Below are 26,869 nucleotides of genomic sequence, written 5' to 3' on the forward strand. Positions count from 1 at the left end.
ATGAGACAGGACAGATTTATTTTTCCTTTGTGTAGGATCATCAGCAGCATCACTTATTCTGAAACACTGACAATTCCCTGTGAATTTCTGTCTTTTTTACTTTTAACCTTAGGGCAAGATGTCCATGGAGCCTTGGAAAATCCCATGATGGATACAAGCCTCTTGGAAGAATTCATTAGTAGTGACATAGAGTTTGGAACTTTGTAAGTATTAGAGCAACATGTACTTCTTGTCCTTAGCCACTGCTTTTGAATTGTTTTAATTAGTGCCATGATAAAATCTGAGTTGCAAGAGGATTGTGGCTCTCTTGGCGTTCTTTCTTGAAGCTGCATAGGAAGATGTAGAAAAAACGAACTACAGCCAGTAATGGAAATATGGTTGTCTTCTTGTTCAACAGAAGGAATGATAATGAAGTCTGAGTTGATTCACAACTGTTGAGCTAATTGTGACATTAAATGCAGAGCTGTTACTTTAACATTCCTTTAAGTGCTAATTTACTGTTTATGTACAGTATAAGTGATAAAAGTGAGACTACTGTATAATAAATTGAGAGAATAATCCTAGTTTGAAGGAAGCAGAGCTATTGTTTTCACCCTAATACTTAGTTCAGAACAGAAACTGTCCATCAGTCTCTTTTGAGATTAACTTTAAAACTATCAAAGGATGCATAGTGCGAAGGCCTATGGTCAAGTGTGGAAAATTATGTAGTATAGATCTATCAAAGACCTAAACCCCAAATATTTCATCTAGACAACTGACAGATGAATGTTGTTCAAGGCAAAATACTACTAATAGGCTGACACTCGCACTTGCCAAGAAGCAGAGCAAGAAGGGGTGTTTTAAAAATAATTAAACATGGAATTTTTCATTCTAGACAGATTCAGCAGCATATGTTTACTTAAAGTGGGCCAAATAGGCTTCTACCTGCTCTAAATCATGAATAATGAATTGATTCCCTTTGTCCATACTATAAAAGTAAAGAAGAATAAAGAGGATGTTGTATATAAATATCCATAACCTTTATTTTTAGTGACTAAATGTGTTTTAGGTTAACAAGATTATTGAGCTCCTGTATGAAAACTTTATAAAGTTATTATTTTGCTTTTAAACACAAAATATAGCAAAAAATGTAAATGTGTATATATATGCTATTATGTAGCTTAAGTGAGTTAGATACTATAGTTATAGTGCTACGAAGTACTTACATGCAAGAAAACCATTTGTAAAACCATTGTGGGTTTGGAGGCTGAACAGGATTTTGCACTAATACTACAGTCCTATTTTGTTATTTATGGGACTAAGAACATTTACTGAATCATTAGGTCTGTACAGGTCAAATTATTAAGCATTTATTTGTAGTGCAGAAAATTTGTGCCTAAACAGAATAGAATCTCATAAAGGAACATGTCAAAATATGTCAAAGGAGAAAAATATTAAAAACCTCCATATATACATATAAAAAGCAGAACTCTATAGTGTCATATGCAATGAAAAGGATGCTGTTGCCACCAAGGTCTTGGGTGTACCTTGAAATTTCCATTAAAGATCATCTTGTATCAGAAAGGCTATCAGCATTACATTTATTCTTCTCTTACATCATGTGAAGCACCATGTGATTTCCTCATCTTCTCCCACAGAAGTACCTTCCACATTATCAGTGAAAGGAGAGAAAGGTTGCCATGTCTTTTGCTAAGTAGGCATTTCATTGATATACTTGTTTGCAATGTAGAATCATTTAAACTACAGATTATTTTCCTTTCCTTCAAAAAGCACAGTATCAGTTTCAGTGAAGTTCTAACTTGAAGATATAGCCCTACTACCTCTGTACTTCATAAATACTCTCTCCTAGAGAGTGTCTGTCACTCTGTTTTACTGAAATAATCTACATTAAAGCAGAAATCGAGTACCCAAGGCAATATTTGAAGCTAGAATATGAACTGAATGTGCAGAAGGAATGTTTAAGACTTTTATGTATGTATCTTAAAAAATTTTACAAAGCTCAATTGGAATTCAGTATATATGGATCAAATATCCCACAGGAAAAAAAAAAAGAAATATTTACTAACTATTTGAAGCTGAAAACAAGGTTTAGAGTGTAGTCATGGTATTTAAAAGCATCAGAGAATCTATTTTGAAAGAAATTAAAGAACATTCTAAAGCAGAGTTTTAAAATTTATTTTTAAAGAAGAGCCATGTGGTTGAAGCTAACCCAAAATGCAGGGTTGTGGATGTGACATGTTAGAAGACCAGCAGCAATACCATTAAGAGATGCACAAGCACATGTCAAAAGTAACCAAAAATGAAACTGCTCTCTTTAATGCTATCCAAGCTCAGAAATACAAAACCTGAAATGAAAAAAATAGAGTGAAAATTTTCCATTGATACTTGGAAATATTTGCTGTGTGAGTGTGAACAAATATTCTATGCATATGAGGGTGTCTCTATAAAGAATTTTATTTTATTCAGCTTCTGTGAGAATGCTCAGCTTTGGTAAAGGAGGGGTGTCTCATTAGTTTTCTGTCATCCTTCCTCTGCTGCAGCATGTTTACTGTGACATGCATCTTAAGACTTGTGTTTCAGATTGGGCTTCAGAGCGGTGTTTGAGCTGACAATTCATAGGAACACCTGAAAGGATTGAGAATCCATTTCTTGAACCTCCATCTACATGTTCCAAATGTAACAAAGGAATCCTCTGTAGCTCCTTTAAATGGCAGTAAGATGGCATAGGATTTTCTCTTCCTTGCAACAGATGAAGATGTCACAGATCTTTAAACTTTAGGCTTAAATCCCTTGTGAGCACTGTATGTTGAGAGTCACTGGTGTGCCTGGAGGTAACTGAAGAACCACTTATGGGAAGGAGGATTGAAGTCATCAGGTTGTGAAGGGGAGATTTGGGTAAGAAGGGATGGGGACTGAGCCTTCCTGCATGGCAGAGAGGCAGAGGACCACAGGAGATGGTCTGATGAAGCGTAGATGACATTGCTCCTGTGAGAAGGGTTGGCAAACATGGTTGGCAATGCTTCCTGAAGACCCTTGTCAGTAGCCTGGTGGTGGTCCCTCTTCACTTGCTTTCAGCATTGGTTGTTGTTGTCCTCCATGTCTTGCTCCAGTAGAAATTAAAATCTCTTTTTTATCTCTAGGCAAAGCCAGTTGCCAGACTCCCCACCAGACTCTGGATCAGAACCATGTTCCCCACCACAGCTACAAAGTAGGTGACCTGAATTTGGCCTCTCCCAAGCTTGTAGGAAGATCACTAGCTCCTCTTCCTGTTTTTTATTTTCTTATCTGTTTATTTCCTTCAGCCCCATGGTGTGATGCTCTGTGGCCCAGTGGGCTGCAGCCTCCACTCCCACACCCATCTGTTGTGGCACCCAGCAAGCTTCCCTGCAGGTTCATGGAGACTTCCTCTGACCCCAGTGCCACGGGGTATCCTTGCACCATCTCCCAAGGCTGCTGCCCGAAGACAGAAAACACTGTGACTCCATGGAATCATTCTACATCCTCCGGCTGTTTGGGTTTTAATTATTCGTACTTCCAGCCTAATACATCTCAGATTTCTGGGTAAATGATAAAGCTTTTTATGCAAAGGGTGAGAGAGGCAAAAAACAGTAGAACTGGTTTAAGACTGGTTGTAAATCCCTGTAGGTGTAGGATTTTCCACAGGATGGCAGTGTTTAGACATTTTTGAGACACTTGTGGTTGAGGTCTCTTTAAAACATCTTGATTGAGGTTTAGATTGGAAGTAGGAATGCATTTCAATTTTTAAAACAAAAGAAGGCTAATGAGAAATCAACGGGTTTTTCATAACTGGATTATTAAAATATTGAGGTGTTTTTCAATACCTGCTGTAGAGGTTTATGCATGAGGATCTTAGTAAATGACATAAGAGAAAAGGAATTGTCATATGTATGCAAGTGAATGTAAGCAAGTGAAGTAGTAATCATATTCTATCTGCCATATTAATCCACCAATGTGTTCTGGATGCTCAATTATTTAAAATGTTCTGGTATTTTAACATTAACTGGTAAAAAGCAAAATTATTCAAGATAAAAACTGTGATTTTAATGCAAATGTCAGGAAACTAAACTCCTGCCACTTATGCACTGTCTAAATTTTTAAAAGGGATCAACTTATTTATTCACGTGACATATAAAAAACGTTTTGGAAGGAAAAAATTGGATAAGTCAATTTTAAAAACCCACCAACAATCTCCTCCCTCAGCAAATCAGAATTTGGATGACAGTGCAGTTAAAATGAGATAAGAGGTACCTGGGTGTTCTTTTGCAATGATTCTGAAATATCTATATTTAAACTTATAAATGAGTAATGCAACATGTGTCTTTACAAAAGTATTTCTGCAGCATCAAGCAAAAAAAGGAAGCTCTCCCAGTTATTAGGAGATGGGATTGATTCTCCAGTGCAGTCTCAGGATTCCAGACAAGGTGAGTGCAATGGTTCGGTGCTAAATGATGATTGATTAATAACAATAACCAGGGTAAACCATAATGGGGTAAAGCATGGGGTACATGAGAAGAACCACTGTGAAACAGTATAAAACAAACAGATGCATATAGAAAACTGGCAAAACTCCAAAACACACCACTACAGGTGAGCAAGTGTGTGAAGAGGAAATTTAATGTTTTATGCCACAGCCAAATGAATACTTGAGAAGCACAGCTCCTGCTGGCTCAGAAAAGGTAATGGTATTAGTGGTCTGTAGTCCACTACCCAGTTTGAAGGAATTTACCTTTTTGTAAAACCAGGATTTATTTATATTTGGCAAAGAGAGAAGAGTGTTAGAGGTTCATGTTTCCTGAGGCTTTTCTGGATAGAATATTCTGCAGTTTTCCATATGTGAACCTCCACTACAGTGATGATAATATATTTTGCTTACTTTGCTTGGCACTAACTTGACTGGGAAAAGAAACCATTTTGGGTCAGCTGAACAGGGAATTAATAGGGTGGATGAGCAAAGAGACTGCCATTTCCCATGATCTCCTCCACTCTGCTTTTTTTCTACCAAGTCTATGCATAAGCAAGCTTGGTAAAAGCTGTATGTTCTTTCCCACACTTCCCCATATTGCTTTGGTTCATTGTTTTATCAAGATAAAAATAATAAGCTTATACCAATTGATACAAAAAACCTTATCAGGCATGTAGAGACATGAATCAGCTTCTGTGAAGTGTGAAGCTCTCTCTGAATGAACAGTTCATAATGACTAGTTGACCTGAGGAATTTTACCCATGTCTGTTAGTGAAAAATCTGAGTTGCTTGTTATTTCTTCAGAGTAAGTTATTTGTCTGCATTAAATCAATCTTTTAGAACACTTGTAATGTATAGCAACCAGATTTAGTAAGTTACTTTTCCTTTGATATCTTTTGTTTAATCAGTGTTTCTTGATTGTGACTAGTCCTCTAAGTCAACCACTGCTGTAAGAAGACAAGCAGACACTTCTGTATCTGAAATTGCTATTGCTGTTTTTAATACTGAAAGATATAGCTTTGAAACAAGCTTTATTTTGGTGTCACTCTTAATAAAATCTCACTGACACGTGCATTGGAAAAAGAGACATGTATGAAAATGGCATGGGGATAATTTAGAAGTGAGGTGTGAATTTCTTTACTGTGGTTTTTTTTATCTATTTGTCTATCTATCTATAGATCTGTCTATTTATCCATCTTTACTCTGCTGTATGTCAGAAGTGGGGACTTGCAAATGAAGCTTGGGCCTGAAGTGATTCTGAAGGCTCTGTCTTACTGTGCTGTCACTGGCTGTGGATGGATCTTAGTTATATGCTCCATAACGTATTTTCTCCTATCCTTACTGCACTCTATTTATCTATCTCTCTTATCACATTCTCCTCTGTCTTCATAAAATATATATCTCAGAGGATTGGGGTTGACCCTGTCTGTCAAAGAATTCTCTAATGTATAGGCAGAAAGCAGTAAGGAGGTCGACCAGAGGTAGTGGTGAATGTGCTTGCTATTAGGAAAGTGTGCCTCCTGTAGTATATTCTTCAATTCAAACCTGTAGTAGAGGGAATGGGAAACAAATGCAATTATTTTAATTAATTGCGTCTTGAAGTGTTGCAGATGTACAGTAGAATTCTTAGCTTTCCTTCTTTAGCCACCCATTCCCCCAGGAAACTGTTCATCCTTTTGGAGAGAATAAAAAATAGGAAGTTCCACTTGTGTACTATTTTGCAAATCAGGAAAGCTGAAAATTCTAATTTCTAGAGAAAGAGAATATACCACAATCTTGTGGAATAACTGCAAAGGATAATCATATTTAAATATGTATGCAATGCATGTGTGATTTATATGTATGTGCATTTATATTAATATATTTATAAAAATGTCTATGCAGGATTTTTTGGCTAGTGCCAAAAGAAATTATGGAATTATCATTATCTCTCTACAGCAACTGTAAAAGACTGTGCTGCTGAAGTGCAAGAATATGACAGTGATGGACAGAATGCAGTTTTGGAAAAATGCTGTCAAGCTCTTACATGGCAACCATATCAAACTTCTCAGTGGAACAGCTTATTTGACTCTAATTATGAAAAATTGTAAGCACTGATGTTTGCACTTGAAAAAAATTGGTTTCTTCTGTTTTTTTGGTTTTTTTTTCCCCCTTTTTTATCTGTTGTAGTTTTGTAGGAATAAACGATTTATTTGGCATCCCTTGTTCTTTTTGGAAATAAGAACAGAGAGGGAAGTATAACGGGTATGATGAAATATGAACTTGCAGGTGTATCAGAGAAGATGAACTTGAAACTCTGGTTGAAATTAATGCCAGGTTTTCTGATTTCCCTTCAGGAATTTAGGGGCAAAACAAAAGTAAGTTAAGATACCTGGTAAACTTTTGTTTATTTTGTCAAATGCATTGGGGCAAGTAATTACTAAGCATATGGCACCTTTCCCTCTAGTGGTCTAAAACATGAAAGGAAAACATAAGAAGTTACTAGTGTTACTTCTGGGCTCATACAACTTAAGTCTTAATAATTATAGACATGTGTGTGTGACATGCAACTGTTTAATCAAAGATTTAGAGTTTTCCTGTGTTAATCAAACTGTACATAATTTTGTTTGGACCACATGATCTAGAAAAGATCATTCCAAGTTCACTTTACATCCCATGATTTTCTCCATTCTAATATTTAGCATATGAACTCTTTTAACAAATTCACCCTTTTCTACAGCATCTGGTGAGTTCTTCCAGACTGATGCAAAACATTTGTCACTGTCTATATGGGACTTACAAAGCACAGTAAATTTTAATGCTCCTCTTGCCCAACCTGCCAAAACGTCTCCTGGGAGCTGGGTGCATATCAGTGTCATAGCTGGAGACTGATGTTCCCTGTTTGCCCACAGGGGAAAGGGGCATTACACATCTTATTGTGTTCCACACAACCCTTCTCCTCAGGTATTGATTGACATGACAAGAGAGCAGACTTTTACACTCCTTGGGAGCTGGATGGACCCAGAAACTTCCGGCTGAATTTGTGATATGAGTATTCACTCTAAATGGAAGTGGCTTCCAACTCCTGTTGCACTTTCAATAACTTACAGGAGGGCTGTGTGCTGATGGTGGGAGATTGCTCTCCTGCCCCTACCCAGTTACTTGTTGCTTCCCATACAGCTAAAATTAAGGTTCCAGACACATTTTTTTGTGAACAAAGACTATGTGAAGCTGAAAAACAAAGTATCCCAATACACCCTCGGTTGCCATTACTGTGGGAGGGGATTGAGGTGTTACTTGCAGACGAAGTCAGTATTATTTTTAAATGAGGTCAATAGCAGTGCTGTTATTCCAAGATGCACTGTAATTACACAGATTTTCTGAGTAGTGATCCTGTATTCTCTTGGCCTCAAAACACTCACATGCTTGTCATTACTTAGTGTAGATGGATTGATCCCATACCTACAAATTGCTGCACCCATTTGAGGGCTGTTTCTCGGGTTAATTATTATTTTCCATTTGATTCATACAGTACTTGAATGTCTTAGCTATTTTATTTTCACAACAAAAATGCTGTTAGGTGGGGTAGATTCATTAGAAAAGTTTACCATTAATTCTGCCCTTTGTTATGTCTGCTTGGCACATTCTTGGTCCTTGTCTGATATTGGTGGTGCTCTGTCCCAAAGATCTCTGAAGACTTAAATTCTGAATAGAAAGAGGAATTTGAAGCATATTTCTAGTAGGGATGTTTGTAGGACAGAGATATCTGTTGCTACCTAAAAGTTACTCCAAATTTTGCTGTACCTCTTGGTAAGAGTCATCATTTTTTGTGCACCAAGAACAAAAATTATATGTTTGCTTTTATTTACTGTAAATTACATACCCAGAAAATTATGAAATTTTTCTTTGGGAGCCATTGTTCCAAACACTTGGAGACATGAACATTCTTAATTTTGCTTCTCAAGCTGCTTGCCTGTGTGTTGGCAAATAGTCTGAAATTGCATTAAGAATATCAGCCAATGAACTTGCCAACACCTAAATATGAAAAACTACTGGTTTCCCTACTATGAAATACACTAATTTCCTATATAAATAAAAAAAATACCCATTGTAGGAAAAAACTGAGTAAGTTTTACTTCTTTAGTAATGATGGTTTGAGGAGATGGTAGAACCTTCATTATAATTTTAAATATGAAGTAACACATGACTTAGTAGTTTTGAAGTAGTTACAAAGTAGTTTTCCCTTTTTCTCCCTGTCCCAAGTAATCAACAGTTGTTTAAAAGGGGACTTCTGATCAAAATTTATAAAACAATAATAAAGTCTGTATATTTCCTATGAAATCTGTACATTTTGATTTTTCCAACTAATAATTGAGGAGTAATGAAAATCCATCTGCAGTAATTGTGTTAATGAGAGGTTCTCAGTAGCATCATACAAGACTATCATTATCAAAGCTTCATTAACAAGAAAAGCTAATGTCTGTGTAAGCGAACCTTGCCATGTAATTCTGTTATTTCAGAATTATCCATTGCTTAAATCAGAGGACTGGAAACATTGTTGGGATAGTGAGTTCACTGTCTCTAATGGAAAGATCATTTGATGCCTTTCCTTGTTTACTGTGAATCATAGAGACAGAATACTCTTGCTCTTTGGGTGGCAAATTGCCCTTTGAAGAAATAAAATAGAGTTGCTTTAGCCAGAATAGGATGGACAACTTATAGTCGGGTTGGAGAGTTGGTACCGACAGCTTTTCTTTTAGCTTAAGTAAAGCCTTATTGGAATCCCAGTAGCTTCTGCAGAGGCACTTGCTGTGGGAATTTGTGAACAAAGTGGGGAGTCTTGCTGTCTCATTAGCTCATTGTTGTCTGCAGCACTAGTTGCAGACTGCTGTTAGTAGCAGTGTTATAATGAATGATTGAATACACTGAAAGGTTGGTTTGTGCTCTTAGGTGCACAGGGTTCCTTTATATCAGAGTTGTAAGTGAGGATTATGTAAACCTCTCAACCTCTGGTTTCCAAACGTTTTGTTTTCATACTAGAATTAGAGAACATTTTATATGTGTTTTCATTTTTACACCTTTGACAGTCTAAGAAGAAAATGCTGGTAGAACTTGTGGTTGTAATGATGTATTTTTAGTCCAGTTTTGTCACAAAAAAATCAGATGGATTTTTGGACCATGTTAAAAAAAAAATAGGAGATCAAGATGTCACTCAAGTATGTCAGTACTTAAAGTTGCTATTCCTTCTCCTTGTTTTCGTAGACCTGCTGTAGGATATCACATTGTCACAGATAAAGGATTTAATTTTTCAACAGCAGATGATGCCTTTGTGTGCCAAAAGAAGAATCATTTCCAAATCACAGTTCATATTAGAATCACTGGACATCCAAAATATGTCAAAACTCAGCAGGGGAGGAAACCAGTAGAAAAGTTTTACTTGAAAGCTTATGGAATTAAGGCAAGTGTGTCTCCTCTTTGAGATAATTGCTTTTAATTGTCCATGTAATGAGGTAAATAATGGAACTCTTAGTAACTTTTTGACCAAGAACAAGTAACTACCTTATGTAGGTTCTGTTCTCATGTTAAATATCTGTACTTATGCTTGGGCATGGAATGAACCAATAACAGGCTGGATTCAGAAAGCATCTTTTCTTTTGTAAATGAATGCACTTACTTTCCTTTGGTTTTTTTTCCCCTCTTTCAAATTACATCTGCAAAAAGACTTGGGTCTTCAGATTAGATGTCAATTATCAATTGATCAGGAGTCAGTTCCTCTATTAATTTCTGTGTCATTCCATTAGAAATGAGTGCATTTTCACTGTTTTAGGCACAGCTTGCCTATTAATGTCTATTTCAATTTTTATGTGTTTGAAAATTTAATATTCTTGTCAATTTTGAAGATTATTTTTATTTTATAGGTGGAAGCTCCAAATCAAACAATTGCTATTGAACAGTCTCAACCAGATAGAAGAAAAAATACTTTTCATCCTGTTAAGTAAGATTTTTGAGAAAATTATTTCATTTTGTTTCTTTTTGAGAAAATTATTCCATTTTGTTTCAATATGTGTGATTGGTTTGAAATATGAAGTAGTTGTTTCTTGAAATCTTAGGGTAGCTCTAAGCTAGTTTTCTGATTTTTATCCAGATTTCATTGTGGCTGCACACAGAATCACAGTAGCAACATATACCTGATCACACTTCATTAAAGAAAATTTTCAACAGCTTTACAGATGTGTTAAGTATGTCTATCCAAAATACTTATATTCAGCTAGAAACACTCTTTTCCACTGCTTAGAGCTGTAAGGCAGATGCATTTCCAATCTTAAAAAAGTCAGAATGTTCCTGTACTATATGGGCATGAGATGCACGTACAGTGCTTTTAAGGGGGAGTGCCTCTGCTAGGAACACACATGCAGCATCTTTCTGGAGCTCTGCCATTCTTGAGCATTTAAACTCCCTGCCAGAATCAATGTTTATTCTTCTGGCATAAGTTTCCTCTGTTGGAGCTGCTGTGTTCTCCATAAATAATTAAATGAGCTTTATAATACAAAGAGAGAAGAGAGCGTTAGGTTAGACAGGACAGTGCTGGGATAAAGGCTGCACTATAATATCACCTAAACTGAACTTTGAACTTGGAAGAAGACCTTGATTTTCACTGAATTGTCTCTCTCAATACATTTTTCTTCCTTTTGTGTACTGACGAATATCTTCTGTGTGTATGTAAATTATTTTATGTTTGACTATTTGGTGGACAGTAATTTTTTCTACACAAACTCTTTATTTTTATTATTTATCACTTACTGGAGGACTACCACTCTGTATTTGAAACATAGGTGTCTACCGTGTGCTTCCAGACATGTAAATTAGGTGCAGATGAAAAGAAGGAGAAGCAGTGAGATCTGTTAATTTTGCTGTGGAAATTCAGGCCCAATAATAAGCAAGCAGTCATTAATCCTGTCAAGCAGCAAATAGCCATCATGTGGAACACATGCAGTTTTATTGTATTCAAGACTGTGTACAAACAGACCAAGAAACATAAGACTCTCATTACTAAGAACAGTTTCCTACTGCTGGCGCTTTATCCTGTTTATCTACTTGGTGTAGTCACTGTTTTTAATACATTTTTAGAAACCAGGGTTACTGCATTTTTTACTGGGGTTCCTCTGTTTTATTGATTCGTCAGTTTTTCTCAGAACTGTTTTAATGAGTTTGCGGATACCTGGTTTGAGCAGATTGATCTCCAAAGACTTACTTCCCTGATCTTGTTTCCTTTTCTATTTTAGAGTTGATCTGCCAGGGGACCAGATAACTAAAGTAACTCTGGGACGGCTGCATTTCAGTGAAACAACAGCAAATAATATGAGAAAAAAGGGGAAACCTAATCCTGATCAGAGGTATTGCTGTAGCTAGTTGGCCTATGTGTTAGAAGTAGAAAAGAGACGGTCTACTTCAGAATGGAGCCAATGTTTGTGAAAAATCTCTGCTATCAAATCTGTGGGTTTTTTTGAATTCAGTAATACTTGGTATGTGCTTAAAAGTCTTTCTCTACAGTCACAGAATGATAGGAGGATAAAACACCCCAAACTTCATCCTCATTGTTAGAGATAGTTTCAGGAAATCACAGCTAGAATAATGTCTGACAAAATCAGGAAGCAAAAAAATCCAAATCCAAATAATGGTCATTTTCTTCTGAGGCAGGAAAGGTTTTCATCTTTGAGGCTTTATTACTTAAATTTGTGAAAATTCTGGTATTCTTTGCTAATTTGCGGTGATTGTGAGGTTTCTAAGAGCATACTTCTTAAGAGAGAAGGGATGTTGTAAGAATACATTTAAAAAACATTGTCTGTCTTTTTACATATCAATAATAACAGCTGTATTTAAAACTTCTTTTTTTTTGTGAGAAAGAATTACTTCAATTATTGTCTTGATTAAATCAATTTCAAATTAGATACTTCATGCTGGTAGTTGGACTGTATGCTGTCTCCCAGGACCAGTTCTACTTACTATCTGCAAATGTCTCCGAAAAGATCATTGTGAGGGTAGGTATAAATTTGTATTGCTTTCATGTAAAAGTATTTACTGTTTTGATACAGGAGATTGAGGGGTCATGATTCTTGGGGATAAAAATTACCACTGAGTCCAAAAGATTGAGGAAAAAAGTGTACAGTTGCATGCTGTATGAGTATGTTACCTTTTAATTATCAGAAATTAAAGATGTTGTAAGTAGCGCTATGGAAGGGTTTAAAAAGAACGGTTGTTATGAGTTCCTATGCAAAATATATTGATTTTTCCAGACTTTTTTTTGTATTTGCAGTGAAACAGTTTACTTCACTGGCCAGGAATTTTGTAAAAGCTTTCATTAGTTAGAGTCTTCATTTTATAAGGAGGATGAGAAGGAAAAAAAGGTAAGGAAAGAAGGTCAAGCAGCGCTAGGAAGTTTAAGACCCATAGCTTCGCTTTTCCAGTGTGTTTCCGGAGTGTCCCACCTCTCAATTCAATAGGTCTTAAATTAACAAAAGGAAGAATAATCTCTTTTTCCCTTAATTGTTACTTGCAGTTGCCTGGTTCACAGAACATTTTTCTTTTAGTACTCAGCTTTAGCCTACAGTTAGACTCAGAGAAGAGAAAAAAACCCAGATCTGGAGTGTTAACAAGAGCTATGGAGAATTAGGGTTAGGAGAGAGAAAACACAGAGCCCCAGAATGAGTGGGATAGAAAGGGGACTGCCAAGGGAAGGTCGGGGCTGCTGAAAGCTTTCAGTCCTGGTCCCTTTTTCTTGTGATCAGTAGATGGTGGTTGATGTTTGAACTGGGCATTAACTGGAGTTCTAGTTATTTCTAGGGTGAATTTTATGTTTAGGGCTTAGAAAGATGGGTTGCATTGCTTGCATCGGTGGTTTTTTATTTTTTTTTTTTGGCAGCCCATCATCTGCCTAGGCTTATGACTATGGTCTGGTTTAGCATTTGGGTTTGGAGGGAGCAAAAGGGCAAACCTCCAGCAAGCGAGGTGTTGCTCAGGGGTTTCCAAAGGAAGATGGGGGCCTTTAGATGGTTTTACTCCTGACTCCTTTTTCATCTGAGCATCCTCTTGTGCCATAAACCCTCTTTCTATAGTTAAAGTTAGGTTTTTGGGGAGCATTATGGCGCAGAGCTTGTTTCTGGGTGGAGCTGTAAAAAGGCTTTGAAAGCAATGTGTGGAGTTCAGTAGTTTTCTGCCCTGCTGAGAAGTTTTATCATCCTGGCTGCTGCTGTGGTTTTTTTGCTTCAGGATGCTGAAGCAGTGTTTGCATCATTCCTACATATGTTGTATAGTCATTCTCCTTTATTTGTCCGTTATTTCCACAATCCTGTTTTCATCTCATTTTTTCTTTCTGGATCTGGCAGTGTTATAGATGTCACATCATTAATAATTTGGGCAACCTATTGAATTTTCACATTTGTATCATACTTGTTACTTTACAAAATATATTTTTTTATTTAAGATTTAGAAATTTACATTTTCCCACGATTTTTAATACTGTATTTCAAATTCCTTTAAAATTTCACTGAAGAGGGTTCCTTCAATGCATGTGAGACAGTTTTTGAACAGGAATTCATGGAATGAATTTTTCAAACCTGGCCACTATTTCAGACAAAGGAAAAAGAAGGCAGTAAGGCAGAAAGATCAAGAGGCTCATCAAGTGGTGAAAATACCAACAGGAAAGACAGAAGGAAAAAAAAGTAATTTTGGAGCTGTCTAACAGGGCTTCAGTGGCAGGGTAAAGCGAGTCAGCCACTGGCTACCTTAAAGTGGCAAAGCCATGCAAATGCACTGCGAGAAAAAGCAGCTCATCATCTGTCCCTTTATACACTCCAACACAACAAAGCTACCAGCTGAGTGGTGCTTGTCAGGCATATCAGATCATGCTCTAATTGTGACAAACAGTGGTGAGTACACAGTGCCAGGCCTTGTGGCTGGCAAAGCCTTGTGAAAGACTGGCTTCTTTTTATCATGTTTGTGATTTGGCCTGAACTCAAGTTAAACCGCAAAACAACCCAAAATTAACTACTGAAATCAAATACCTTTTCTTGTTATAGACATTCTGTTGGTTTAGAGATGTTCTTTAAAAGACCCTGTTTCCTTAACATGAAATTTTCAATATCAGTTGATTTTAAATATTACAGAGGATTTTATGAATCACATGTGTTTAATCTCTGCCTTTCTTTCTCTTTTCTGATTTCCAGTCTCAGCTAAAATTTAGTGGTAGATAAAGAATGGTTATGTGGTATAATGTCAAAGTTAAAATTTGAAAAGCTTTGGACATTGTCAATTTAGCTTAAGGTGCTAGTAAAGTAGAATTCAAGGGAAAAAAGCATGAGGTCTGTGCTGTGTGAGCAGAAACACTTAGAAGTAACTCCATTCTGTTTTTTTCTGTTAGTGTGCTAAAAAAGCTTTTGAATACAATTTCAATATTTAAGATTTGGCTTGTCATTTTCCCCAAATTTCTAACAGAATAAACAATAGTTCATCTATGCTACACTGTGTCTTTAAGCAAAAAAAATTTTCTTCCAGGCATCTAACCCAGGGCAGTTTGAGAATGACAGTGATGTGCTGTGGCAGCGAGGGCATGTTCCAGAGACGATAGCCTATCATGGTCGAGTAGGAATTAACACAGATGCACCAGACGAAGCTCTGGTTGTCTGCGGAAACGCCAAAGTTATGGGCAGAGTCATGCACCCATCTGACAGCCGAGCGAAACAGAATATCCGGGAGGTGAGGGCCCTGCAGTATTTAGGGCACTTATGTTTGCACCACGGCACGTGTGGATCATTGTTCTCACACATGATGCAGCTCCTATATCCTGACTGTGCTGAAAAGCTGGCTTAAAGAAACCAGATGTGCCACTGTGCTCTGTAGAACTGTCACCTACAGACTTTGGAGAAGGGTCCCTGTAGAAGCCGGGAGTTGTCAAACAGAAGGGTAACTGGGCAATACAAATAGCACTCTAGTAGTGGGGAATGGGAATATTGTCCTTATTTTTCAATGTGATGATTGGCCAAATGACTTTGTCAGGCTAGTTGCTCTCTCAATTGTGTCCTAGGTGCCATGCTTAGTGTTTCAAAATATAAATCTTGGTATTTTTCCAACTAGGTTGATACAAATGAGCAGCTGAGAAGAATAACACAAATGAGGCTGGTGGAATATGACTACAAGCCTGAATTTGCATCTGTTATGGGAATAAAAGATACCCATGAAACAGGTATAAACTCAGCTCTCTTCCCATTTTTCATTAACATCTACTGATATTTATTGTACTATAGTGTCTTTTAGTATCCTGCTATTTCATCCTCATTTTTTTGGTTACTGCAATTGCACACTTTGCTGTGTATCTCTTGCGGTATAAAAATGCCAAAATTAGGTATTGTTTGTAATTTTACATCTTCTCTTTCAGTTTTTAAAGATGAGAAGCTTATTTTCCAGAAGTTTAAGGAGGACGAAATATGTCCTTACAAACAATTTTGTTCTTTCTGCAGAGAAAAAAATTCTAAAGGTTTCTTTGTGAAATGGAGAAAAAACCCTGAAATCCTGGATTTTCCCACCACAGATAAATTCTAGATCATTTTTTGCTTTGCCTGTAGTTTTTAGAATGGTCAGCAGGTATGCTAGTGTGTTTTCTGACAGTAGTTTTTGTTACCTCCTGAACAGGAATAATAGCCCAGGAAGTGAAGAGGCTTTTACCTGAAGCTGTTAGAGAAGTTGGAGATGTTGCTTGTAATGATGGAGAGAAAATAGAAAACTTCCTCATGGTTGACAAGGTATGATCTTGAAGGAGAAAGTGGGGGTGTGTATCTAGACTGTTCTTTCATGTGGGGAGCTATGAACACACGCTGTGCCCCAGAGAATGCTGTAGCCCCCAACATGTGTTACAGAAATGGCATTTGGTGAATCGTTGAGGAAAACTGAACCACCAGCTGTTAGTGAAGGGCTGAATCTTTTAATGAAAAGAAGTATCTAGATTAAAAACTGATTACACTACTACATAAACATACAGGTAAAAAGAAAAAGCCCTAACTTTTCTGAAAAAAAGTGGATAGTGATTTCATAGCATTGGTTCAACAAGTGGTACTCCAAAACATTATTTTCTGTTTAAGTGTTTCAGTTTATTAAGTGTTCCACAAGTGAATTAAGCAATGATGGCATTCAATTTGTTAAATAAAAACTTACTCTAATCCTGGTATAACCTCTACATACCAAATCCAAGCCCCCCTCTGTGTGTAGGGGCTTTTTTTTTTTTTTTTTTTTTTGGGGGGTATCTGAAATGCTTCTATAGGTTCAAAATCATATGATATGAAATGGCACACAAAATATTTACCATGCTCATAGGTTGAAAACACTGCGGAGGTATTGTCCTGTGCTCGCTTCTCCTCCTTTTCCTGTAGAAATATGACTGCAAGGGACTGTCAGTCACAGAGTCCAGTCACACAAGGCTGCAGACAGCTCTTTTCTCAAAGCAGCCCCTCTGCTGAGTGCTGGTTCACTGCATGCCAAAGACCACTTCCCAGGTTTTTCCCATTTGCAGCTGATAATAAGAAGAGGGAGGTTTTAGAGGAAGGTGACCTTATCTTGTCTGGATGATATAATGAATACAATCCTGCATTCATTATCATACTGCATTCTTTTATTATTCTATAGAAAACACATTTACACCACCAAACTTGGATAAAATATCTACAAAAATATTATATTTCACTTATATCTTTTGATAGGCTAGAAATAATTTAAATTCATAGGTTAAATCTTCTAGGTTGTATTCCATACAAAAGAACTATGAATTAGATACCTTGAATAAAGCTGTGGAAAAAGCACTTCTGGAGATACTGTTGAAAAGGAGACTTTTAGAAAATTTGCTCTATTTGGTCAGCCTGTACCTGATTTCTACATGCTAGTAGAAGAGCTATGGTGGTAGGTGACTCCAGGTTAGTTTTGCCCTTTAGGCCTTCCTATATTGTATGACAACAGTAGCATTGTTTGCATTTTTGAATGCCTCCAAAATTTCTTTGGGGCAGTTGGGTTTTTCGCCTCACAGAAGTTGAGGTTGGAGAATCAAGGTTTTGATTCATATCTCTTCCTTGTTGAAATATCCCACAAAATACCATCTCTAACAGTGCCTCACAGCATTGCTGTTTGGGCCCATCATTCCCTTTCTTCTCTGTACCTTGAGTCTCTGGAGAGTGCTTGCCAGGATGTCTCCCAGGGATGTGACCTACAAATGCAAAATGCCTACTTTCTGTTCATCCCTGGAGGGTGTGATTCTACTGTGTATGTGGCCTAAGCAGGAGTGGATTGTTATAGCAATGGCTTATTTGCTGCTTAGCATTTTCTTGACTACTTGTCTAGATCTGGATCTGGGGTTACTTCACAGGCACTTTGGTGCTTTAAAATGGTCAGATAAGTCTGTGCTTTCTCCTCTTTCTCCTAACACTTGTGACTGAGGATATGAATGTCAGTTCCATGACCTTTGCGGTGACAGGATTGGGAGAGATGTGTGTCTAACAGTTTAAGATGTATATTGAATTCAGAAATTTGGAACTTATCTTGTTCAGGTGGAGCATCTGATTTAAATTTCTGGAGTTTCCAGCATCTTCAATAGTAAAGAACAGTGCTTCATATTTTTTCTTTCAGTTTGGCAGGTGATGAGACCTTGAACTTTATCTCATATTCCATGTTTATTTCCAGATAAGTAGGGTGTTGGCTGGTGTTGCATCTCTTTTTCATTTTGGAGCTGTTGAACTCTGTAAAATTAATTGATTGCATTACACATTTGAACCAGGCTCTGCTACTTTCTAGAGAAATGTCTCAACTATGTGCAATTTGTTTTTTTGAGACAGAATCTTTTCTTCTCAGCTGTACTGTGCTCAGTACTTTGTCACTAGAGGGGCAGTAAAACTCTGATTAGATTTTTCCCTCAAATAGAGTATTCCTTCTATTTGCAAGAAGAGCAATTTTCTCAGCTAGTTGAAGCCACCTAGAAGCAAATCATGCTTGATTTGAAGACAATGGAAAGGGCAGCTGCTGCATATCATTGATATGAGGGCAAGTGTCCATATAAGTGATTTCACTTAGAGGAATTTTAGGTACAAGACACATTTTATTTAAATGGGCTATTGGTATTCTGGCAGTTGGGAAGCCTGTGACTTGCTGCTGATAATGTGCTCTGATTCTGGTTACATGAAATGCTGTCTGGTTTTGTGGAATGCAGTCACCTTTAAAAGAAAGGTGTGCATGGTTTTTACAGTGTGAAAGGCAAAACTGCTTTTACCTTACTTTTGCATAACTTGACTAGACTGGAACACTCAGCAACATTAACTGCAGTAATTAGTATGAGAAAGCCATTCTTTCAAACACAGCAAAGAAAGTACTCTTCCTCTATGCTCCTGCAGTGGATCAGTAGCCTTTTTTGACTCAGAAATGGATAAAATACTTACTTGGATGGTTACTTACCTGGATGGTTATACTGAGGGATTCTCCAGCAGCAGATAGATACCTAGATGATGAGCAGGGATAGGAGAGTAGGAGGCTTTTTCTGGGTAAAATATCGAGGAGTAAATGGAGGGTGTCTGAACTGTTTTGGTTGCAGAGATGATTGTGTTATTAGAACCTACAAAGACTCCTGAAAGAGACTGGAGAGACTGAAGAGAGGAGCAAAATATTATACAATCACAGCTTGACTTCTGGTTTGGTTTTTAATCTGTTTCACTTATCTCTGTGTGATTAACGTTATGTGTACAACATGGATAGAAACTGTGGTTTGTCTGAGCCTGCCTAATGCCTGGAGGGAGATGGTTGGATGTGCATTTTGCTAAGGGATTCTAAAATCTATGTTCAGCTGCAGCACTGAAAATCAAGTAGTAGATGCCGGTTGGAACGGTGTTAAGGTTTCAACACAGTATGAAGGTAAAATACAGTTTAAATTCTTGGTGTAAAAAGCCTTTTAGCCTCTTCAGTTTGTTCTGCAAGTCCTCATTTTCCATTTACTCCAAATTAAATGTCTTGCAAAAGGATTTTCTGGTCACACGTGCATGGCATCTCCAGTGAGAGAACTTGTATTTATATAAGTGAATTCTGCACTTATTTCTGCTTTTTATATCTGATTGACAAATATACTATGTATCTACTATGTACCTACTTTTGTCATTGCTTTCCTCTCAGGATCAGATCTTTATGGAGAATGTTGGTGCTGTAAAGCAGCTTTGTAAACTAACAAACAATCTTGAAGTTAGAATAGAAGAATTGGAACAGTGGAACCGGAAGCTGGCCAGGCTGAAACGGATGAACAGTTTAAAGTCAACAGTCAGTGAAGAGAGCAAAGTCAGGTACCTCTGTCTGGGATGTTCTCTAATAGTTGTCACACAAATTGTTAAACTGATCTCTGTGATAGAAATAAAAACTGATTTTGCTTGACAGTTGAGTTCAGCTATTTTCCAGTATTTAAGTTGTGCAAAACCCCTCAAATTTCCCGTATTTTTTTCAGTCACTGACTAAATAAATGTTTGAAATGGCTGTTAAATTGCAGTAATTTTTGTGATTGCTTCTGTTGCATAAAGGGTAGATTATGTCCAGTTGCAGCTCTGGAACTTGGAAATTGCTTCTAAGGCAAATCTACAGAACTTCTTCAAGAAAGGATCTTCATTGGTGCTTAAGTGGAAGTGATGAACATTGCCTGCTTCTAAGCCATTTTCCCAAGTTTTTTTCGAAATCAAATGTAGTATTTAAGACCATTCACTGGAATGAGTTAACTGGAGACCTTTGTCCTTGAAAATGAATCTGCTGACACTTCTGTCTTTCTCTTTGTAAATGTTAAAATTGCAAAAGCAAGTGACATTACCACATTAAAAATGTCTTTTCTTCCTTAATTAGTTGCTGAAGCATTTGAATGTAAAAGAGATCTTGTCTCTTTCAGCAGGTATAGTCGAGCTAATAGTCTCTTGCCATCAATAAAATCAGTCCCACTAAAATCCAGGAAGGTGAGTGAAATTAAATCCTTGTTGAAGTCAATCACTGTGATTTGCTCTCACTTTCTCTTACCCATATCGTGGTATAGGAAGTGGATACCTCTTTTCAAAGGGATCATATGAGTGAGGAAATATATATTGACCTTTTTCAAGACAGTCTTCCTAGGCTGCCAAGCCCTGTTCCTTAAAGTGAACCAATGCTCATTTGCCTACCTTGCTTTTGCCAGCGCCAAAAGAGAAAATAATAGGTCACATATGCTTTGTACCGTAATGACAGTCAAATGCCCCGTCATTTAAGATTATCCTGCTTGTTTGGAAAGTGCCTTTCTTCTGTATTTATACCAGTCCTGCTTTAAAGAGTCCGAGCATATACTAAAAATTGCTGAGCTTTTAGTTCTGGACATTTACTGAGTTCTTAATTTCATTTTGAAATACTTCAAAAGTATGAAAAATGGCAGGAAGAAAGGACAAGGAGCTCTTATTTTTATCTATCCGTTCTTCCTCTGTAATGTTTGTGCCCCCACACTATCAGCAAATGCACAGTGCACTCACAGTCTTAGGGACCTTTTAATTACTAAAGTTTTCCTCTGTAGATGTTGACCCTGTATAAGGGCGACCATGAAAGAAACAAGGGTGATGTAAAGTCAACCTAGTGACTTTAGCATTTCTTAATCTACTAGTAGCATTTCTTAATCTACTAGTAGTTGCTTAGATATGAGCCACTTGAATTAACCAAACTTTTCTTACCCTAGGTTTGTTTGTCAAAGACCAAAGAATCTTGCTCCGTGAAGATTTTCCGGGTGACTATAATAGCTTTGATTGCTATTATGGCACTATGGTAACAATTGATTAACAACAACTTGACTTGTTTCTCCTTTCCCCTTTCTACTTTTCTGAAAGAATATAGCACTTTTTCTTCTTCTTTTCCCTTCCTACTCAAAGAACACAATGTATTAAAATTAACAATGAATATCCCTGGTAATACTGAAAAGTTGAAACCACTGTATAGAAGTAAGGTACTCGTGATGGACACACAGCTGATCTCTCTCCATGTCACCATGTATGGTGCAGTTTGACTGTACCTCAGTGGCTTGTACTACAGGGGCAAAACTGGACTCTGCATGTTTTGTATAACCATTCTGTGCCTAAGTACGATTTCGGATGTACAGAGTCATTCTGTTGTGTGAAATGAAGCTGAACTGAATCCCTCTGTGGTGGGCAATTATGTGACTGAAAATTTAACTTGTGACATTGGACTTGTAAAAAGGAAAGGAGGCTCTGGATTTCTGAGATTTGCCATTTTCTGTCTCCAGTCCAAAAACCTGTGGCTTGCAATCTCTTTGTGACCTGAGTATTTTGAACTGGTGGTGTAATTCTATTAGGTTGGAAACCGGCCTTATTTTGTGTTGACTACAAGCATATAAACACAATACTGTATACAAGTATCTGATCCAAACCCCATTAAATTCAGCTGAAATTTTTCCCTCTAGAGGGAAAGTGAACAGATAGTTAACACTTGCATGACTGCATTTTGACACAATGCTGTCAAGGTATTCTTCATATTGTTTTGCATAAAAGATGGATGTAAATCTACAGAACAATTCTCTTTCTACAGTGCTTTGACAATATGGAGTCTATATTTACTTAGCATTCACGACAGCCGTTTTGAAAAACATCCAGTTTACAGGCAAGTAGTTAAAATACCATTAGTGAATTCAAATTAGTAATAGACTGGGTCAATTTGCTTTGGTCCTCAACTCTAATGTCCATTTCTTAATGAATTGTTTTTCTTCATCGGCAGTACCTCAACTTCTGTTCCAGTCTCTCCCTCTACCACCACAGCAGGTATTGTGTCTCTGCTGGTCTGCATACACATAATGGGCTATTATAAAATGCCAGTACACAGCGTTTGTGAGAATTATATTTTGGGTTTTTTTTTTTCCTTAGCATTGCAGAGGGAAAGCACAATTTCTCAGAGCACACAGCCTGTCAGCAGGATCCCTGAAGTGAATTTCTGTGACATTTTGCCTTGTGACAAGGTCTATTGTTGTCCAATTCATCAACCAAAAGTCAAATCTCTAAGTTATGAAAAAAACAATGCTAAAGAAAAACGTAAGTTGAAAATTTAGTTATTTATAATTTGAGCAGAGACTGCATGGGAAGTGTGGGGGAAGGGACAAGAATCTTTAAAGGTAGTTAGCTTTTTACAAAAGAGCTTAGCCCAGAGGATTTAAAAAATTTTGATGTAACTAATCATCACTACAGTCAATATGTTTTTGAAAAATCTGGCCCGGTTACCCTTAAGAATTTGGGGCCCTAAGATATTTTGTCAGGTGTCACTGTTCTTCCTGGCCATTCTTGGTAAATTATTTCATGTGAACTGAAAAGTCACTTATCCCCTTAATTAACCTTTGGCTACAGTTGGATGGAAGTTGATTAGGAGTAGCAGAGAATGAGTTGACAGATGTAAAAACCCCCCAAAAACTGAATTGTGTCACAATATGGTGGTGTTACATTTTTTCTATGGGCAGAGACAGAATGCCAAATGCCACTTAAAACTCTGATTGTTAAGGCAGGGGTTTTGAGTAGCATTATTTGAAGGCAGAGCTCTATAAAATAAAATACTTTTGCTGGAATGAATTCTTTTACTGATATTGTCTGACAGATGTTATATGTGTAGTGTATGAGAAGATGCGTTGTTTACAACTTTTATAATATTTATAAGAAAGGGTTAATGCATAAAGGTATGCATAAGTATTCCTCTTTCCCAGCCCTTAACACTTCCAGGGTCTGGAAGCAAGTGTTAATATTACTAAACCAGCATTCGTACTCTTCCTATCTTGGCCTTGGGAACAATTCTTGCAGCACAATCTACAAAGTGAAGTGAAACTGGGGATGGATGCAGTTCAGCCTCTGAAGTACAAATGTCTGCCAGGGCAGGCATTACCAATTGCTGTGACACTCTCAGCATGAGCTGTTTCTGCTGAGACTCACCCACTGGCCATTCTTTACTCTGCAGACAAGCTGTATGTGAGTGGTCCTTGGGATTATTGTGATCAGTGCTGCAGTAAGCCCTATGGCAGATAGAGCTCAATGCAGTGCTTTCAGGAGGTCATTCCTGAGTGATTTGTATTGCTCTGAAGCCTGAAAGAGTGTTGATTAATTAAGAAGACATTAATCTCATTTAGAAATGGGGGAATTGTAGTTGGATGAAAATGAAGTATGAAAACCTTCTATCCTCAGCTGGCTGCTTCTGATGTTAGGTGGAAAGAGAAGATAAGAATAAACACAAAGCATTTCCTTCTCAAGGTCTTATGCTCCAAATAGCATTAAGAGTGGATCCAAGAGTGAAAAATCAGCACAGTACACAAGCTACTGAAAGATTTTAGTTCTGCACAAGTTTAATGAACCTGAATATATCCCCAGATGGAAGGTAACAATGTCAATATGAAATCCAAACAGAAGGAAAACCAACAAGCTGTTTAATGTAGCTGTAGCCAAGATAAATGAAAAGGAAAACGTTTTCAGAACAAAAAGCTAAGAGTTAAATATAGGGAATAATCAAGATAAAAAGTGGATACTTTAGAATCAGCTGCTAAGTCTGATTTATGAAAAGGTAGAACTGTTTGAAATTGCAAATGAATTAATTACTAATTTAGGAGTTATTACAGACCTTTTGCTGCTCCACAATGCAATACCTGAAGTCAGTGGGTGCAGACTATTATGGACGGCATCCACTGTAGCTCCTAATCCTTTGCATCCTGGATTTGTTGATGAAAAGGCTGTTCAAAAAGTTCAAGTAGAAACAAAAGCATTTGTAAGGAAGAGAAAATTTATTAAACAAATACTCAGCACATCTTTGTCATCTAGCTTAATGTGACCTTTTTTCCTCATATTTTCTTTTAACTGAATTCTCTGGAGGATTTAGGCTTTTGAACTTCCATTGATTTCAGTGGAATTGAGGACTGTGAATACCCTTCAGCATTTGGGTCTTCTCTGCTCTCTGCTTTCATGCCATTAGTGCTCATTGCTCTCCCCTTAATGTTAGGTGTCACCAATAACCAGGAGCTGTCCTTGTTGTTTCTCCCCAGTGTCTCTCCCCTCACAGAAGAAGGTTGGTGAGAACTCCTGCTGTATTTTGGTCAGCCTCATGTATTCTCATTTATTGCCTTCAGAGTGTAGTTAAGAGATTCATAGTAAAGTACCACCACGATGAGAAATCATCAGCAGATTTTTCCCATGCTGCTTACAGAATATTACAACTCACTTGAATTAAAACCATAGAGTATTTGAGGGAAAAAGAAGATCCTATGTTTATTGGATGAGTTTTTCTTAATCTTATCTGAAGATGATGGTTTTCCTCATTACATTCTTGTCATGCTTGTAGTTCTATATTTGTTATTGAATTGGGTCATCACACCCCACATGGGCCTTTGAGAAAGCCCTCAGTGTTACTATATGTGAAAGAGTGGAATTTTATTTAGAATTTATTGAAGGTTGCTGTGGTGCTTTGTGATAGTTCTTGGTGTTCTCAATTGGCACCTTGTATTCAAAATTCAGATTGCAATATTTGAAAGAACAATGAAATGGTAATTTTATGATGAGTAAAAACCCAAGTGAAGATAAAGTTCTATGCTGGTTACTGACTCAGTTTAAATAGTTGAAATCTTAGTGAAGTAAATCTGTCTTTGTCCTGGTTTTTATACAAAATTCTGATACTGCTTAATGCTTTCTTCCACCATCTGCAAAAGAATCACAGTTTTAAGTGTTTACTAATTCTAAGTTTTTAATAAATATTCCTATTGACACTTGCATTGGCTGAACTATTTTATCTACATAGAGCAATCTTTTGCCTCTACTAGGGGATATAGGTTTTCTACAGAATAGCTTTCTGTTATTGGAAATAAAAAAATTAGAGTTTAATGCATTGCTAGCATATCTGGACTATTAAGAGAAATCGGGAGAAGATGAATGTGTAACAATTATTTTGTGAATTAAAGGGAGGAATGAGAGAATGAACAGACTTTTATTGGATCTGCCCTAAAATGACTGTACATGTACAGGTGATTGCATGTGTCCAGTAGCCATTTTTCTAGGTGTGTGGAACTGTATAATGAAATGGGACAGCAGGTGAATACAAAATGCAGCAGTTATCACCAAATCTGGCTGAATCTATAGATCTGTATGATGAGCTAGTAAACAGGAAATGGATTCAAGGAATAGCTGTCGGCAGTATGAGAGGTTTATAAAAAAACGTAAGACACATTAAAATCCCAAAGATGATTTTGTATTATGTTGCTTCTGGGCCCTTGGATTCCAGCTGTTAATGTTGCTCCATGCTCTTGGTCACCTACTGGCATGAGAAAAGTCTGGATTTTCTTATTTCCCAATACTGAAATGAAATCCAAATCTGGAATGAGTCAGAAAACAATAAGGTCAATCCAGCTGTCCTGTTTCAATCTCAGTAATAATGCATGTTGATCCCTGCCTCCTTTCATGAAACAGTCATTCTGAAATCAGAAAGTTTCCTTTGGAAAACATGGTAATGGACTAATTTGATATTCTAGAAATTATGTTCAATGAAGCACATTAGTTTAGGCAAGATCAGCATTTCCCAGGGCCAGTTTACTGATAACGTCTCTGAACAAATTCTTAGCTGGCAATCTGGATAGAAGCACAGGAATAGCATCACACCATTTCCCATGGGCTTGAAGGGCCATTTGCCTTCCCCAGGTTGTACTATATGATGATTTTTCATAAGACCTTTAAAGTTTACTTTTCTAGGCAAGTGTTGAGAAAATTAATAGAATAACAATTTAAAAAAGAAGCCACCAGCTTATATTACACAGCCTAGTTCCATGTTTGGAGTTAGAGAGGTGACATCAGTGAACATGGTGATCTTGTTGTCAGAGATGTGTATTAGCTTTTTAAATTTGGTTGTGCATCCTCTCTCTGAAGTACTGGCTCAGTCCTCAGTATCTTAACATCTCACATTCAAAACTCCTAGTTGTCCCCCCAGCCGATATTTGCATGCCAGGTGCCTATAATTCCTAATGCCATTTTCTCACTAATAAGAAAGGTGTAGCTTTATGTTCAGATGAGTGCTGAAGTGCCTGGCTGCATATTGACTGTAAGCTTGGCTCTCTGTTATAGAAATAGGTGATGTTCTCTGTGTGTGATGAAGTCTTTTCTATTAGGCTGTGTTTTGGAAATGTTTTTGTTCTGCTTTTGTATTCATACTTTGCTGTTACAATCGTGCAAGACTAATTTGGGCGATGTTTGTACATTCATCCTTTCACAGGAAGCAAAAGTGACATATTACCCAAACGAGATCCAGTCAAAAAACCTGGTGGAAGACCTGATCTTGGAAATGACTGTAAGTCCTATATTTAAATGAAAAAAAAATTAAAATATT

At 37.1% G+C, this 26,869-nt stretch overlaps 1 protein-coding gene across 1 annotated transcript in view; it reads left to right on the top strand.

Moving 5' to 3' along the window:
• The window catches only part of MYRFL (myelin regulatory factor like), a 33,265-nt gene continuing 6,396 nt past the window's right edge, over positions 1 to 26,869 (top strand). The window contains exons 1-19 of the mRNA XM_066183239.1: positions 1 to 203; positions 3,141 to 3,208; positions 3,303 to 3,561; positions 4,351 to 4,442; positions 6,422 to 6,569; positions 9,725 to 9,920; positions 10,381 to 10,457; positions 11,746 to 11,856; positions 12,411 to 12,501; positions 15,014 to 15,214; positions 15,593 to 15,701; positions 16,148 to 16,257; positions 19,652 to 19,815; positions 20,403 to 20,466; positions 21,207 to 21,292; positions 22,070 to 22,140; positions 22,252 to 22,299; positions 22,402 to 22,566; positions 26,756 to 26,830. Of these exons, the coding sequence (XP_066039336.1) occupies positions 1 to 203; positions 3,141 to 3,208; positions 3,303 to 3,561; positions 4,351 to 4,442; positions 6,422 to 6,569; positions 9,725 to 9,920; positions 10,381 to 10,457; positions 11,746 to 11,856; positions 12,411 to 12,501; positions 15,014 to 15,214; positions 15,593 to 15,701; positions 16,148 to 16,257; positions 19,652 to 19,815; positions 20,403 to 20,466; positions 21,207 to 21,292; positions 22,070 to 22,140; positions 22,252 to 22,299; positions 22,402 to 22,566; positions 26,756 to 26,830 (2,338 nt within the window). The remainder of the gene's footprint in view (positions 204 to 3,140; positions 3,209 to 3,302; positions 3,562 to 4,350; positions 4,443 to 6,421; positions 6,570 to 9,724; positions 9,921 to 10,380; positions 10,458 to 11,745; positions 11,857 to 12,410; positions 12,502 to 15,013; positions 15,215 to 15,592; positions 15,702 to 16,147; positions 16,258 to 19,651; positions 19,816 to 20,402; positions 20,467 to 21,206; positions 21,293 to 22,069; positions 22,141 to 22,251; positions 22,300 to 22,401; positions 22,567 to 26,755; positions 26,831 to 26,869) is intronic.

Source organism: Chamaea fasciata, unplaced genomic scaffold (assembly GCF_029207755.1).
Source record: "Chamaea fasciata isolate MVZ Bird 193981 ecotype frontalis unplaced genomic scaffold, bChaFas1.0.hap1 SCAF_5, whole genome shotgun sequence".
NCBI classification, from domain to species: domain Eukaryota; kingdom Metazoa; phylum Chordata; class Aves; order Passeriformes; family Sylviidae; genus Chamaea; species Chamaea fasciata.